Source organism: Silurus aristotelis (genome assembly GCF_946808225.1).
Source record: "Silurus aristotelis genome assembly, chromosome: 3".
Classification (NCBI taxonomy): domain Eukaryota; kingdom Metazoa; phylum Chordata; class Actinopteri; order Siluriformes; family Siluridae; genus Silurus; species Silurus aristotelis.
In genome coordinates this window covers 34,033,369-34,049,229 of record NC_139576.1, presented here as the reverse complement: position 1 = coordinate 34,049,229, position 15,861 = coordinate 34,033,369, and the positions used below count along the sequence as shown (strand labels likewise).

At 42.2% G+C, this 15,861-nt stretch overlaps 2 protein-coding genes across 10 annotated transcripts in view; both read left to right on the top strand.

The window, feature by feature from the left end:
* Positions 1-1,083, top strand: part of ptpn4a (protein tyrosine phosphatase non-receptor type 4a) — a 49,416-nt gene extending 48,333 nt beyond the window's left edge. For all 4 annotated transcript variants that reach the window (XM_083537718.1, XM_083537717.1, XM_083537716.1 and 1 more), the window contains exons 26-27: positions 162-297; positions 492-1,083. In XM_083537718.1, the coding sequence (XP_083393844.1) occupies positions 162-297; positions 492-584 (229 nt within the window). In that variant the 3' untranslated portion in view covers positions 585-1,083. The remainder of the gene's footprint in view (positions 1-161; positions 298-491) is intronic.
* Positions 1,084-6,689: 5,606 nt separating this feature from the next.
* Positions 6,690-15,861, top strand: part of epb41l5 (erythrocyte membrane protein band 4.1 like 5) — a 42,731-nt gene continuing 33,559 nt past the window's right edge. For 4 of the 6 annotated variants that reach the window (XM_083537732.1, XM_083537730.1, XM_083537728.1 and 1 more), the window contains exons 1-2: positions 6,690-6,900; positions 8,811-9,014. In XM_083537732.1, the coding sequence (XP_083393858.1) occupies positions 8,835-9,014 (180 nt within the window). In that variant the 5' untranslated portion in view covers positions 6,690-6,900; positions 8,811-8,834. The remainder of the gene's footprint in view (positions 6,901-8,810; positions 9,015-15,861) is intronic. The other 2 variants (XM_083537729.1, XM_083537727.1) reach the window with 1 other exon arrangement.

The following is a 15,861-nucleotide window of genomic DNA, read 5'->3' as shown; positions in this document are numbered from 1 at the left end:
GTCCTTACAATGACCTTTCGGCCGAATTCCAACACCTTCCATTCAACATTTTAGCATGTTCTCGAAACGGAGCCCCAGGGGCTCAATAGAAATCTCTAATCTCTTTGTCTCTGTGTCTCTTTTTTTCTTTCCTCACCCCTCCCTCCTGTCTCTCTGGCCAGCGCTGGGATTGGCCGGACAGGAGTGCTTATCACCATGGAGACAGCGATGTGTCTAATGGAGTGCAGTCAGCCTGTGTATCCATTGGACATCGTGAGAACCATGAGGGACCAGCGGGCCATGATGATCCAGACCCCTGTGAGTCTCCTTTTAACGCTCATCTATTGTTTGTGGAACTTCAACCCAAAAATACTTCTAAAAGAGTAGTTCTGAACATCTGGGCTTTATTTCTGCTTATTAGAAGTTTGGCTTGTGGTTACTTCTGTAAGAGCATATGGTCGAGTATGTTCTTACTAATTCAGTTACGCGCTTCTGTACATTTGTTCCCCCAGAGCCAGTTCAAGTTCGTGTGCGAGGCCATTCTGAAGGTGTACGAGGAAAACCCGGCCACGCCGCCGAAGCCCACTGCCCACAATTCCGACTAACGGGGACGCCAGCTTCCGTCGTCCCGTCGCCGAGCTCCGCCTGCCGATCCCCGGAACCGGCACCGCCGCAGGGCCTCGAAGAAGTGCGCTAAACAATACCACCGGTTTATCGCTGCAGTCTCGGGTCGCTCCTTTTTCACGGGACATTTTAGCACCGCGTCGCGTATTCGATCCAGTCGAAGTTCTTCCGCCGTCACGCGGCGTCTTTAACGCTTCGTATCGCACGAGATAAATCGTCCGGGTCGCATTCAGAGCGTTAGACGGATAAGCACTGTGAAGACCCAGAGGGGGACGTATTGGACAAAAATCATTCTCGAGCCAGGATCAGACGTAGGACATTTAAAACCAAGCACTATTGCACTTTACACTGGCAACTGAACAATTCGCCACTTCGGAAAAATACACAAAGCTGAAATTGGTACTCGGAGAATTTAAGTGTTCAGGGAGATATATACATACATACATACATACATATATATATATATATATATATATATATATATATATATATATATATATATGTGTGTGTGTGTGCGTGAGTGAAAATATATTGATAATTTGATTGTTGTGGTGCCACATGTAAGTACAAAAGGGCAGGCCCATGAGTGTGTGTTGCTTTTATATAAAAAAAAAATGTAAATTATAAAAATTTGTCTATATATATATATATGCTCACCTTGCTAATAGAAATTCAGATAATGAGTTTTAATAAGGATAATTATCATGTTTTAGTTTCACTCCCTCCCTGTCGAGTCAACAAAACTGCAATTCATTTATGCTCCTGAAGAGGGCACTAGCTTGTTATATCCCCCCCTCCCCATCCTTTTCATTCAGAATGGGTCATTTTATTTATTAGCATTTTTAATAATTTGTCTTTTTTTTTTCTTTTCTTTTTTTTTAATTCACTCGGTTGCCAGGAAACCTAAAGCACTTTGTTTTGTGTTCTAAACCTGCCGCTTGTTATGTTCCTGCTCTTTGTAAGTGCTTGCCATTCGCAACTCGGCTCTCGGAGCTGAAGGCGTGTCTGGACAAGCGTATAAAGACTACTGTTGCTCTGGAGTGTGTGTGTGTGTGTGTGTGTGTGTGTGTGTGTGTGTGTGTGTGTGTGTGTGAGTAGGGAGGAGGGGCATGGGCATGCATGGCTGTTTCCATGCGTGCCTCTTCAACTTGCCTTGTCAGCACAGCTAGCCATGATTACAGATCTCCGAGCAGTAAGAACAGGCCTCCTCAGGTCACAAAGATGCAGCTTGTTACGGATAAGCTTCTACTGAATATTATTACACCCCCCATTGTACACACACACAGGTACAGGAAACGTGTTGTGTGTGTGTGTGAGAGAGATATTCTAATCAATACCACACGTACACACGTCGGTTTGCAAACAGGATGAAAGCTAGAGTGTGTGTGGGCGTCTGAAGCTGTGAGCTCATATGTTGCTCCGTGCTGATATTGTGACTCAGTGGATGGCGCTCTGGTGCATATGCGGCCCAGCGTCCGGCGGAGGGGGAGAATTAGTGTGACCGTGTGTGTAAGTCGTCTGATGTGTGTAGCTTTATAAGGATCGTCTGCTTTGTTGTTCTGAGCGTGTGTGGCCCCGTCTCAATATGTTGAGGTCTCGCTGAATCTAGCATCAGCGTCCTGTTCTGGATTGGGACGTGACCTTGACTTGTCCACTGGACGTCCTCTTTCAGACAGAAGATGCACTGCTTTTACAAGCCCATGTCCCACCCGTCAAGTCAAATTAGAGGTGTGTTGCAGGACTGGAATCCCCCAGGGACCCATCTAAGAGGATCCAGGAGGGGGGGGGGGGGTATATAAATCAGACCTCCTGTGGGAGGGCACAGGATTAATCCAAATTTCTAAATGAGTGGATGTGGTGAACTTTTCTGCAGGAACCACTGGTTTTTAAAATGGGTTGCCTTTCCTTTTTTTTTAAACATTCTGTCTGAGGGATTGGATAGACTTTCTGTAGGATTGGGGGTTTTCAGAACAAGTTCCTCACACACCTCTTGTTTACTTCAGGAAGCTGCATCTCAATTTGTGCTGTGAATTCCCCACTATCTCTGCGTATTTGTATGTATAGTATGAAATAGTCGCGTTTCGAAGCAGGTTTCAGGACCAATCGCTACGCTATCGTTGAATGTCCGGTTAGAAACAAACCCAGCAAATGATTCAGGTTTTTATTTTTTGTTTATTTTTGAGAAATAAATATATAGATATATATAAATTAAATAAATCTTTCACACCTTGCTGAAAAGGACAGCACTTTTTTTTCTTCTTCTTCTTTTTTTTTTAACAGAGAGGCTCATAGTAGCTACTAAATAAACAATTTAACATTTCTAAAGTTGTTGACATTTATATTTATCTCCCCCCTCCCCCCCTCCCCACTTAAGTACCCCCACAAAAGAAAGTTGTTACCTTGTGCCACTTGTTTATTTTGTAAATAGTCAGTGTGAATATGATGTTGTATATTAAAATATCTTTCAAATAAAAGCGTCACGTTTCGTTTTTGCGTCAATAAAGCGATTTCACATCTGGTTCATGTGTAAACATATGGGGGAGAATGTTCATATTTCTACAGGTCAGCTTTAAAGCTTGCAAATCTCTAGGTTTTTTTTAATCCTCTTTCACTTTGGCCCCCTCTGCTGGAATGGCAGTAGAAAAGGATTTCTGCACGTCTCCGGGTTAATGATTTTGACCCGCGTTTATAAATTCCAGCAGAGATCGATTGCAAAAGCAGAGTGGCTTTAAAGACCACTACATTAACTACACTCCCCCTGCTGCTCTTCAGAGCCTGAATCATATTGGATTCTCCTGCAGAATGTTTTTGTGTTGAACAAGTACAGTTTGCTTTGCTAATCGTAACAAGGGTGTCCTTGTCTTCGTGAAGAGGTTCGTTCACCTTTTTGATGTTCTCAAGATGTTTATAATGCCACATATTTTTTCATCTGGAAGACCTCATCCACTACACCACATGGCCAAAGGTGTTTGGTCACCTGACCTTCGTTTGGGGTTTAATTAGGGCTGTCGATCAAGTTTTTATTACTCTAATCAACAAACGTGTTTATCAGTGACACTATATTCAATATAGAGCATAAATACAGAAGGAATAACAACGTTTGAAAGTAATTATGTCGTTTAAAATGACGTAAATCATCAAGACACCAACGGATCTTTTGCCATGTTTCCACACGGATGGTTTTAATTGCCGGACGTTTGAATTATTATTATTTTTTTTTTATATATCTGAGTAAAAAAAAATAAAAAATTATGTTGTGAATAAATGTTTTGCATTGAAGGTTTTAATTTGACCAGTTTTATATTTATTTACATTTTTACTAAAAAAAAAAAAAAAAAACGGTCAAACGGAAACGCGGCAATCGCGCGTTAATAAAAATGCCGTTTAAATGAATTTGCGTTCATTTTCACATCCCTGGTTTTAACATTTAATGCATTAATAGCATTTGTCAGATTCCCTCATCCAGAGCAACAATTACATAATTAAAGCAGCTGAGGGCCTCATTTAAGGGCCTTGGTTAAGGGGCTCAAGAGTGTTTGCTTAATGATGCTTTGATTTGAACTTATGACTTTCTGATCAGATTCCCCTTCACAATGTATTTCTTCTTTTTCTGCTAAAAAAAATAACCCTCTACACTACACCAGTAGATTTTGGGACGTGACTGTGGGGGTTCGCATACAGCTACAGTTCATCCCAAAGTGTCCACTGGGGTTGAGGACTAGGGCTTTTTTTGTAGGACTCTCAAGTTCTTCTAGTCTTTTACAAACCATGTCATCATAGACCTCGGTTTGTGCACAGGTTTGTCTCTCTTTCTTCCAGTGTTGGGAAATTTTAATATTACATCATACAAAAACTCTAGAGTTTGGGAAGTCTGATGGCCAGGTTTTTACAAACCTTTTGTTTTTCTGGATTAGCTCTTCAGGAGCATCTTGTGTGCTTTAAACATCACAGCATAACCCTGTATTGTTCTACCAGTAATGCTTTACATCCTCCCATTTTTTTTAAACAATCCCACAAAATTGAAAATTTGTTCCTACTTACTGAGATGCTCAGGCGAACCAAAAATGAGAATTCTCTTTTCTCGTCACAAACAAACGCTGCTATTGTTGTTCCCTCTTAGTCACCAGTGGAATTCAGTTCTAAGGAATTTGCTGGTTCACGATGCAGCTACACAATGCTGTGAGTCAGGATGTAGTAAATGACCTCAGGCTTTTTCATGCTGGACCAAAAGAACATGTATTAGAAACTGTTTTTTTACGAGTGGCCAGTTGGTGGTGCTGTTGCAAAGTCCACTATTCACCAGTGTGCACTTGTCAAAATGATTCATTTCGAAAAATAAATTATGGGTTTTGCAGATGTGGCTAATATAAAAAGAATGATTAGAGTATAGCTTTTAAATAAAATATATAGTATGATATTGTAGATGTGGATTTGTTAGTTAAGCGCATGAGCTTTACACAGAAAGTGATATTTGGATTAAAAGACTCCATTCCAGCACTGACAAAATGTCTTTGGGGGATGGCATTGGTTGGGAGGGATTGGGATGAGGTGGGATGGTGCAGCATGGAATAAGATCGAGTTGGGGGGTGCTGGAGGGATCCGGGACCCTCCATGACGAATAAAAAATAGACTTAGGGAGGTCCTCAAGATTATTTTTGTAAAACATATATGAATTACGCAACAACTGGGGACCCCCATACGACTTGACTCAATTGGAGCACTGGTTGGGAGGCTGTGGGTGGCAGCAGTTGAAATGGGATTGGAGACGGGTTTTAGTGCTGTGAGGTGGGAGACAGCATGAGGTGGGATGGGATGGGTGATATAGGGTGCTGTAGGGTGGATTGGGATGTTGTGAGGTAGAATAAGGCATTAACTCAAATCAAGCTTTATTGCCTTTCTTCCACATACATAGTACACAAAAGAGTCAAATGCTGTTACTAACGGACCAAGCCGCATTGACTGTGAACAGTAAGAGTAATTCGGTAAGGAATAGGGTAGGATTAGGCAACTATGGGATCGGGTACTACGGGGTGGTACAGGGTACTGTGGAGTGGGACAAGATAGGGAAGGTTGGTATGTTGTAAGGTGGAATGAGGCATGATGTGATGGGGTGGTGTGGTACAGGGTACTGTGGAGTGGGACAGGATAGGGAGGGTTGGGATGTCGTGAGGTGGAATGAGGCATGATGGGAGGGGGTTGGGTGGTAGAAGGGGCTGTTGAGTGGGACAGGATGGGGTGGGTTGGGATGTTTTAAGGTGAAATGAGGCGAGATGGGATTGGGTGGTGTGGGGCACCGGTCTGTGGGTCAATTGGAAAGAATACATAACTTACATTATGTCCGTTTTATTTATTATCTGATTCTATGACTCACTCTTGATGCATGTCATGATACCTCGGTCATATGTCTTACCTCCATCCACTACCTTCTTAAAGGGGCTCCGGCCGCTAATACATAATACATTATCGCAAAATTTAAACCCCCAAGCGAGCTAAATGACCAAAAAAGCAACACAGTGGATTCACGTTTATTATTATATTTAGAAAATACCAGTTTTTATAGTCGTATGATTTTATTTTGTTGTATTTATCCACCACACCTTAAAGGCCGGTCCGTGAAAAATATTGTCCGACATTAAACTGCGGCGCAAAAAAGGTTGGGGACCACTGGTATAGGGTCCTGTGGGGTGGTACAGGGTACTGTGGAGTGGGACCAGGTGGGGTGGGGTGGGAATTTGTAAGGTGGAATGAGGCATGATGGGATGGGGTGGTATCAGGTGGAGCACAACATTTAATGGCATGCCAAAGCTGGTGACTGAAATTTCCCTCCTGGCCCTTGCCTTTAATTTTAACTAAATATGGACAATTGAGTTTTGTAACCATGTAAGACAGAAAGAAGAACTATGAAAGGATTAATTCTGGAGTTTTTATGTGGAAACTGTTCGTGGAAACCGGCGTCCTGTGAAAAAAAGAAATGTGGGGAGACAAAAAACAAGAACACCACCAAGAAGAATATGAAGTAACGCTTCATTGCACACGCGACCTCTTTAAATGCAAATCTAATCGTAGGGATTTATATGACGTCATTTCCTGGTGAAGGAGGAGGGGGAGCGCCTACATCTTCGGGACGTGGGGAAACCAAGCTGAAGTTTGGATTGGAGCAGTTCCTGGGGGAAAGCGCTGTATTAGTGCGAGGGCTGAGTGCGGGGATGGCGGCGTGCACGCTCATCGCGGTGCTGTGAGAGGATCGGAGAGCTTTTTTTTAATTCCCCTCCTTCGGGACCGAGACGTTCCGCTGCCGTGAGTAACCGCTTTGTCTCTCGATCGCTGGATCAACAAGTGGCTGAGCAACACGGGCTGCTATGGCGACATTTCTCTTCACCCGTAATCCGGACAAATCCCGCCTCCTCTCACGCGAATAACTAGGGCCAACCGGGTTTCTGCGCTCCCATTGGTTGAACCGTTTTGTGCGAGACTCATTGGCCAATCATCGCGCAGAAGGCGGGTCTATCGTAAAACGGTTGGGAAAAGATTTTACACGCTTTGTATTAAAGCAGCTCGAGCGCTTTATTGCAGTGTACTCCTTATAAACACAATTGAATATAAATAATGAAGAGCATTTTTTATCTGAAATTGGAATATGCAATATATTTATTTCTATTATAGCTTATTGATATGCTTGTTAAAATGTCAATTTTATAAAATCTGATTATAAAAATCGGTTTTGTGTGGCATTTGCTTAAACGTGGATGTGTTTACGTCATTTGTTTGGATGTTTGTTTTGAACAGTTTGTTTGGATGCGGATCAGAGCACTGTGGAGAGCAGGTGCAAAATTGTCTTGCACAGGTTCAGGTCTTCAGCTGATAAATAACATCTGTATGAGGCAGATAAAATCCTGTTGTGTTATTGGACATTGGGAAACAATGTTTATAGGTGATTGGATATTGGTAAACATGGTGATTGGACGATGGAAAACAAAGTTTTGACATTGTGAAACAATGCTGATTGGACATTGGGAAACAATGTTGGTTGGTAATAAGGTTGATATAACAGTGGGAAACAATGATTGGTAATTGGACGTTGGCAAACATAGTGAACGGTGATTGGATGATAAGAAACATTAGTTGGTTTTGACATTGCGAAACACTGCTGATTGGTGATTGGACTTTAGGAAACATTAGTTAATGACAGGATACTGGCAAACAATGTTTTTACATTGGGAGACAATGTAGATTGGACATTGAGAAACAGTGCTGGTTGGTAATAAGGTTGATATGACGGTGGGAAACAATGATTGGACGTTGGCAAACATAGTAAATAGTGATTGGATGATGGGAAAAATTAGTTGGTGACTGGACTTTGACAAAGTTTTGACATTGCGAAACAATGTTGATTGGTGATTGGACTTTAGGAAACATTAGTTAATGACAGGATACTGGCAAACAATGTTTTTACATTGGGAGACAATGTAGATTGGACATTGAGAAACAATATTGGTTGGTGATTGGACATTGGGAAACAATGTTGGTTGGTAATAAGGTTGATATAACAGTGGGAAACAATGATTGGTGATTGGACGTTGGCAAACATAGTGAACGGTGATTGGATGATAAGAAACATTAGTTGGTTTTGACATTGCGAAACAATGCTAATTGGACATTGAAAAACTATTGGTTGGTGATTGGACATTGGGAAACAATATTGGTTGGTAATAAGGTTGTTATGACAGTGGGAAACAATGATTGGTGATTGGACGTTGGCAAACATAGTGAATAGTGATTGGATGATATGAAACATTAGTTGGTTTTGACATTGTGAAACCATGCTGATTGGTGATTGGACTTTAGGAAACATTATTTAATGCCAGGATACTGGCAAACAACGTTGTTTTTACATTGGGAGAGAATGTTGATTGAACATTGAGAAATAATATTGGTTGGTGATTGGACATTGGGGAAACAATGTTGAAAGATTATTGCTCAATTTATTTTCTGGTAATGGTCAGTTGTTTTCTGGTTTTTATTTTTGTATTTTTTATGTGAATGATATTGTTGAGTTCCTGAGACCCCAAAGGACTTTATATATACTTATGTAGTTATTCAAAAACAAAATATAGATGATGCACTTTCAAAGTAGACGAGACCCATCTATTATTTCAGAAGTGTATTGCACTGGTGGAACTATATTCTTCCCTTATCGTCTCGCTCAGGGTGGACCACTTTAAAGTGCAGTCATGCTGAGTTTCCTGCGGCGGACTCTGGGCCGGCGCTCTGGCCGTAAGCATGCTGAGAAAGCTCGGCTCCGGGAAGCCCAGCGAGCACAAACGCATATTCCTGCGGCCGGAGATGCGAGTTCCATCATCACATGCAGAGTGTCGCTGCTGGACGGGACGGATGTCAGTGTCGACTTGCCGGTAAGCACCTTTAAAAAAGGAAGTGGGGAAATGAAGTGTCTACTCTATTTGTTTTCTGAGCTCCAGATTAACCAATATGACCTTGTTTGATTAAGTGACTTCTTGCATTGCCAGTTGGTTTGCTTTGGATTGCACATTGCAGCTGGTGTGTCTGGTTCATGCAGTTCATTCTCACTCATGATTTTTGAAATGTAAGAATTGTATTGGTCAATATCTGCTATAGTGAATATGTATTCAATCTCGCACTTTTTCTCAATACTTCTCATATCTGTGGGTTTTGGGCTGCAAGTGTGTTTAAAGATTAACACGAGCAGCCAAATTATTAGAATTTTTTTGAGATACCGCTGAATGTGTAAAGCTACTTGACCTGCTTTAACCCATAATCTTTACCCGGGGCAGGAAAAGTTTGAAACTTGTTTTAAAACTTAAAATGAACCTGTTCCATAAATTCCAAATGGCTCTGACAAGAGCAGGGCGGTGGCTGTTTATTATTCAATTGATTTAATGACCGTTGTGGAAATGTCTACTGTTTTTTTGTCGTGTTGTACTTAAGCATTATAAAGAAATTCAGGTCTGTTTGCATTTTCTGCGTTCGTTTGAGGACTTTTTTTCTTTATCGAGCTGTAAAAATGCGTCGATTTTGTTCAAACAAGAAGCATTTTAACAGCTCGATAAGGAAAAAAGTTCTCAAAAACGTTTAGGGAGGACATTATATAGAGCCATGTGATTTCCAAATATCTATACTGTGTTATAGTGAGATATTTGGAAATCACATGGCTTTATAGAATAGCCTCCCTAAAAAAGATCTTTCCATAAGATCCTTCTATGGTGTTTTAGGGGTCCAGGTTTGGGGGACTTGTACTAGAAAGCTGGTCAGCCTTGATATGGCACCTTTTCAACAGAGAAGGTTTAGGGCTTTGCTTTGGGACTTTGGGACTTGTTCTTTGGATGCTGGGGCTTGAACCTTGAACCTTCTGATCAGTAACCCAGAACCTTAATTGGTGAGCCTCTTAGTTTGGAACCCAAAGTTATTGCTGGTCATTTAGTCAAAATGTGCAAATGTTGGAAAAGATTTTCAGTTATGGGAATTACAAAGAACCCAAAGATCATTGCGTGGTTCTGTGTGAAGATGCAATGCTGTTTGTCTTTCTTTGTATTTTCATTTTGTTCTTGTGCTGAAGAATTCTCAATCCGTGGGAAACCAGTTTCTGATGAAATCCAAGACTGAATTCTTTCCAACTGCATAAAAACCAGTTTCTTTAATAAGCGCTTTATCCTGTTCCGTGTAGAATCCAATCCTGGCACCTTGCCCACACGCTCGCACACTTATTCACAACCAGGGGCAGTTTGGTGTAACCAGTCCACCTACTGACGTGTTTCTGGATGTTGGGAGGAAACTAGAGACCCAAAATATTTCAAGAGGTTTGAACCTCTCTACCATCTTTGGAGCAGTTAGTTCATTACCTACAGCGAATGTGTAGCGAATGTGACCCTTTGGTGAAGTATGGTGGTAATGGTATCAAGCTATGGGCATATTTTTTTGCAGAAGAATTCCCCCACACTCAAAAAGTACACCTAAACAAGAAAATGCAGGAGGTGCTTTGGGATGAGTCTGTGATTGCCATTGAGTGGCCCAGTCACCACTGACCTGAACCTATGGATTGCATTACTTTTCATTATGTATGAACATGTGAATGTACTCAATACTTGGTCGGGAGCCCAAAAGGAGCCCTCCTTTGGCTTTAAATACTGCCTCAATTGGGCGTGGCATGGAGGTGATCAGTCTGTGGCACTGCTGAGGTGGTATGGAAGCCCAGGTTTCTTTGACAGTGGCCTTCAACTCATCTGCAGTTTTTGGTTCAGGTCTGGTAAATTTTGCTAGCCAGTCAAGCACACCAACACCATGGCCATTTAACCAACTTTTGGTGCTTTTGGCAGAGTGGGCAGGTGCCAAATCCTGCAGTAAAATGAAATCAGCATCTCCATAAAGCTGGTCAGCAGAAGGAAGCATTAAGTGCTCTTAAATTTCTTGGTAAACGGGTGCAGTGACTTTGCACTTTTTAAAAAACACAGTGGACCAACACCAGCAGATGACATTGCACCCCAAATCATCACAGACTGTGGAAACTTAACACTGGACTTCAAGCAATTTGGGCTATGCGCTTCTCCACCCCTCCTCCAGACTCTAGGACCTTGGTTTCCAAATGAAATACAAAACTTGCTTTCATCTGAAAAGAGGACTTTGGACCACTGGATTGCGACAGTCCAGTTATTCTTCTCTTTAGCCCAGGTAAGATGTTCTCTGTGGTTCAGGAGTGGCTTAACAAGATGAATATGACAACTGTAGCCAAATTCCTTGTCACCTCTGTGTGTGGTGGCTCCTAATACCTTGAACCCAGCCTGAGTCGATACCTTGACCTCAGCAGTCCATTCCTTGTGAAGTTCACCCAAATTCTTGAATGGATTTTGCTCGACGAGCCTCTCAAGGCTGCGGTTCTCTTGTTTGGTTGTGCAGCTTCTTTGGCAATAAATGTTTGTGGCTTCCCCTCCTTGTGAAGGGTGTCAATGATTGTCTTCTGGACAACTCTCAAATTAGCAGTCTTCCCTATTTATTGTGTAGCCTAGCGAACCAAAACTGAGAGACCATTTTGACGCCTCAGGAAACCTTCTCAGCTGTTTTTGATCATATCTCCATATTCTAATTTGTTGAGATGAGTGAATCGGTGGGTTTTTGTTAAATGTGAGCCAAAATCATCACAAAAACTTAAACTACTTCAGTCTATGTGCTTTTCTATGAACTTTTCTACGACAATTTTAATTCATTGAGATGCACCTGTACATGTTTTGTGTAAACTCTAATGATTATTGTGCATATAGCAAAACCAGAACTAGTCAAAGCCGCCTGCATGACAACTATAACCCACAATCAAACCAGGGTTCCAGAGATCGTATTTGCCTTACGTGCCACATGTATGATGTGAATTAAAGAACTGAACTGAAGTTTATGACCTTATACCTTTGTCACGTCCCACCTTATATAGATTGTGGACCTTTAAAGAGGTAGATGCCGATCCCGAACCATCTAGAGCCGTACCAGTGCCCATTGGATCCCACTTCATGTGGCGTTTGGACACTGGACCTCCTTGAGTGTTTAAAGGCTCTGGCATGGAGAAGCTGGAGCTGGAGCTTGAGCTATTTTATGAGTTGCTCAGTAGCTCCTGGTTCCATAATCTCAAATGACTGTAAAAGACTGTAAAAAAAAAAAAAAAAAGAACTCATTTCTCATAATCTTACACTTCAGTGCTCATGTTAGTTCTCACTCTCTAGTGTTCTGTATTGTTTTAAAGACTATAATCACACTCTTGATGTCACCCAAATGAGGATGGGTTTCCCTTTTGAGTCTGGTTCCTCTCAAGGTTTCTACCTCATAACTAAGGGAGTTTTTCCTTGCCACAGTCGCCATGGCTGCTCATCAGGGATAAATATACATCGTTCACCTTAACTGTTGAATTCTGTAAACCTGCTTTGAGACAATGTCTGTTGTCAAAATCGCTATAGAAATAAACTTGACTTGACTTATACACTGTGATGCTGCCACATGATTGAAGGATTGTTAATTTTACGAGTGACCAGGTGAAAAATTGTGAGGTAAATAACACTGAGTATCTCATTACAGTGGCACTTGTCAAGGTGGAATATACTGGGCAACAAGTTACTCAGTTGTCAAAATTGACATGTTGGAAGCAGGAAAAATGGGCAAGCAAAAGGATCTGAGTAAATTAAACAAGCGCTAAATTGTTATGGCTAATAATGGCTAGGTCAGATTTCTAAAATGGCAGGTCTTGTGAGGATATTATTTTAAAGAGAGACAGCTGGAGACCATGAGGTAGGCAAGGTTCATCGAAGTGCATGCTAGGTGAACACTTACCTGGCTGGTCCGATCACACAAAGAAGAGCTACTGTAGCACAGATTTCTGGCTATGAGAGGAAGTTGTAAAAACTGGCCGTGTGGGACTGCAAGGCTGCATTTTTTTTGTGAAGACTTCTTTGACAAGTACCATCTACCTGAAATTTATATATATAGGTAGAAAACTTTAGAAGAACCAGACTCAAATGGGAACCTTTTCCCATCTTGGTAACTCTGAGAGCCCATTCATTCTATTTCCATTATTGTTGAGGTTATCAACTGTTCGCTGAGGGATGCTGATGCATGAAGACATGGTTTATATGAGTTGGTGTGAAAGATCTTGAGTGGCCTACTACAGAGCTTTGACCTCAACCCTATTGAACACCTTTGGGATGAATTGGAATGCTGACTGCTGACTCTCCACTCTACATCAGTACCTGCCTTTACTAACACCCATGTGGCAGAATGAGCACAAATCTCCACAAGCGCACTCCAAAATCTAGTTCTGAGAAGAGTGAAGGTTCTTATAAAGCCACTGAGGACTAAATGTGGAATGGGATGTGCAAGCAATACAAAAGCTCATGGTTAGGTGTCCATAAACTTATGTGGTAGCTTATTGGTTGAGGAATTGTACTTTGGATCAAAAGGCCATGAGTTCAAATCCCAACACCATCAAGTTTCCACTGCTGGGCATCTGAGTAAAACCCATAACCTAATTTTCTGTTTTCCATGTTGGTTAATAATTTACAGGGTGCGTTTTTGCTGCTGCTGTTTCGAATCGAGTCGGCGATTTACAGCCGAAGAGTTCATAAGTTTGAACTTGCCAGCACAGCTTTTTATAGATCACCATCCTTCTGCCATTTTTATTTTAAAGCAGAAGCCCTTCTTCAGTCCTGCAGAAAAGAACTAAAAGCCCGCCTGTAAATATCTCCAGCACAAACATTTACCGTATTTCCAGTGTTGCTCCAAAGTGTCGCCCCTCAAAGGGTTTCCATGGAATACATCGAAATGGCTAATCACTACCTCTGACCCCCGGTTTGGCTTCACAGCACACCTAATGATTTACACCTAATGACGTCCCATCATTCTATAAAAGAGGAGCCCGGTGACTTTCGAGGCCCCAGGGTGCATTCATGGCAGGACATTGCAGCAAGAGCTGTGTTTCTTAAGTCTCTAGCCTCCTGATGACCTGACCTGCAGCTGAGGAATGTCGCTGCACCTCGGAAGCCAGATCGCTCGAAAAAGACCTTCGGCAGAACAATGTGAACTGGGAGTCCGTGGCTTACTGGAGTGCACAATAGGGCCTTTGTGTGAGTTCCTGCAAGCACACCGCGACGCTTTATATGCCATGCCAACTCTCCGGGGCCTGAACGAACATCTTGCATTGTGTTTGCGAACAGCACGAATCCACAAGCTTCGGCAGAAGTTCCCAAACTCGCAACCTAGAGATGGACAATCGCATTTATTAAGATACTGTATAGAAGGTTAGTTGGAGAAGTTGACTATGCTGTGACTCGCCGGTTTGACTCGGTGAAGTTCTACAAGTTCACCGACTCACGCTCTTTAATAATTACCAGAAGACTGCACGTTCAAATCCCAAACCCTCTGCCAGGCTTTCGACTCTAAACCACTCAGCTGTACACATTGGAGAAAAGAGACACTACATGGACTTTTCCCAGTCGTATGTGTTTCTCCCCCACAAAATCTGGAGGCACATAATTGCGGTAACGTGAATTTTCCCTTCACTTGAGACCCAAACCCATATTCCCTTTCACAAAAGTAAGTACACCCCTCACAACACTTTTTTTAGAAACCAGGATATATTTTAGAGTAGTCAATATGCAGCTGTATACTAGTACACATTTATTGTCCTCTAAAAATAACTTAAAATACAGCCATTATTGTCTAAATAACTGGCAACAAAAGTGAGTACACCCTAATTAAACATAAAACTGTGTCAATATTTAGTGTGAGCATCATTGTTATGTAGCACTCCCTTAATCGTCTTGGGCGTGGAGTTCATCAGAGCTGCACAGGTTGCTGCTGGGATCCTCTTCTACTCCTCCATAATGACGTCACAGAGCTGCTGAATGTTAGACACATAGCGTTTCTCCACCTTTTGCTTGCGGACGCCCCGAAGGTGCTCAATAGGGTCCAGGTTTGGAGACATATTTGGCCACTGTGTCACATATTTGAAATCCATGTTTTCCTCAATGAACCGCAGCTCCCCAGTACCAGCAGCACTTATGCAGCCCCAGACTATGATGCTACCACCACCATGCTTGACTGTAAGCAAGACACAATTTTCTTGGTATTTCACCCCAGGGCGTTGCCACACATGCTGGACACCGTCAAAGCCAAACAAGTTGATCTTAGTCTCATCAGACCACAGGACATAGTCCCAGCAGTTCATGCTCTTGGACAGTTCGTTTTCAGCAAACCCCACTTGCAAACTGACTTGTTGCAGTGTGCGGCGTATGGTCTAAGCACTGACAATTGGACCTTCTGCTTCTGCAACCTCAAAGCAATACTGCAGCACTCGTGTCTGTTTTTTAAAGCCAGGTTTCCTGCACCCGACACCCAGCACGGGGACTCGACTTCTTTGGTTGACCCTTGCGAGGTCTGTTCCGAGTGGAACCCTGCTGTATGACCCTGGCCACTGCACTGTAACTCAGTTTCAGGGTGTTCCTGATGTTCCTCCGCATTTTTTAGTGGTGGTCAGCGGTCAGTATGAGGGAACTGGACTCCAAGCACCACATTTTAACTGCTCTAATACAAAATACACAAATTTGTATGGTTCGGTCAAGCAGACAAAAAACATGATAAATAGGACGTGTGGCTTTGCACGGTTTCAAGGTTGCCAGGTATTTAGACAATAATGGTGTATGTTCAGTTATTTCCAGAGGACAGTTCATCTGTACTGATATACAAGCTGCACAC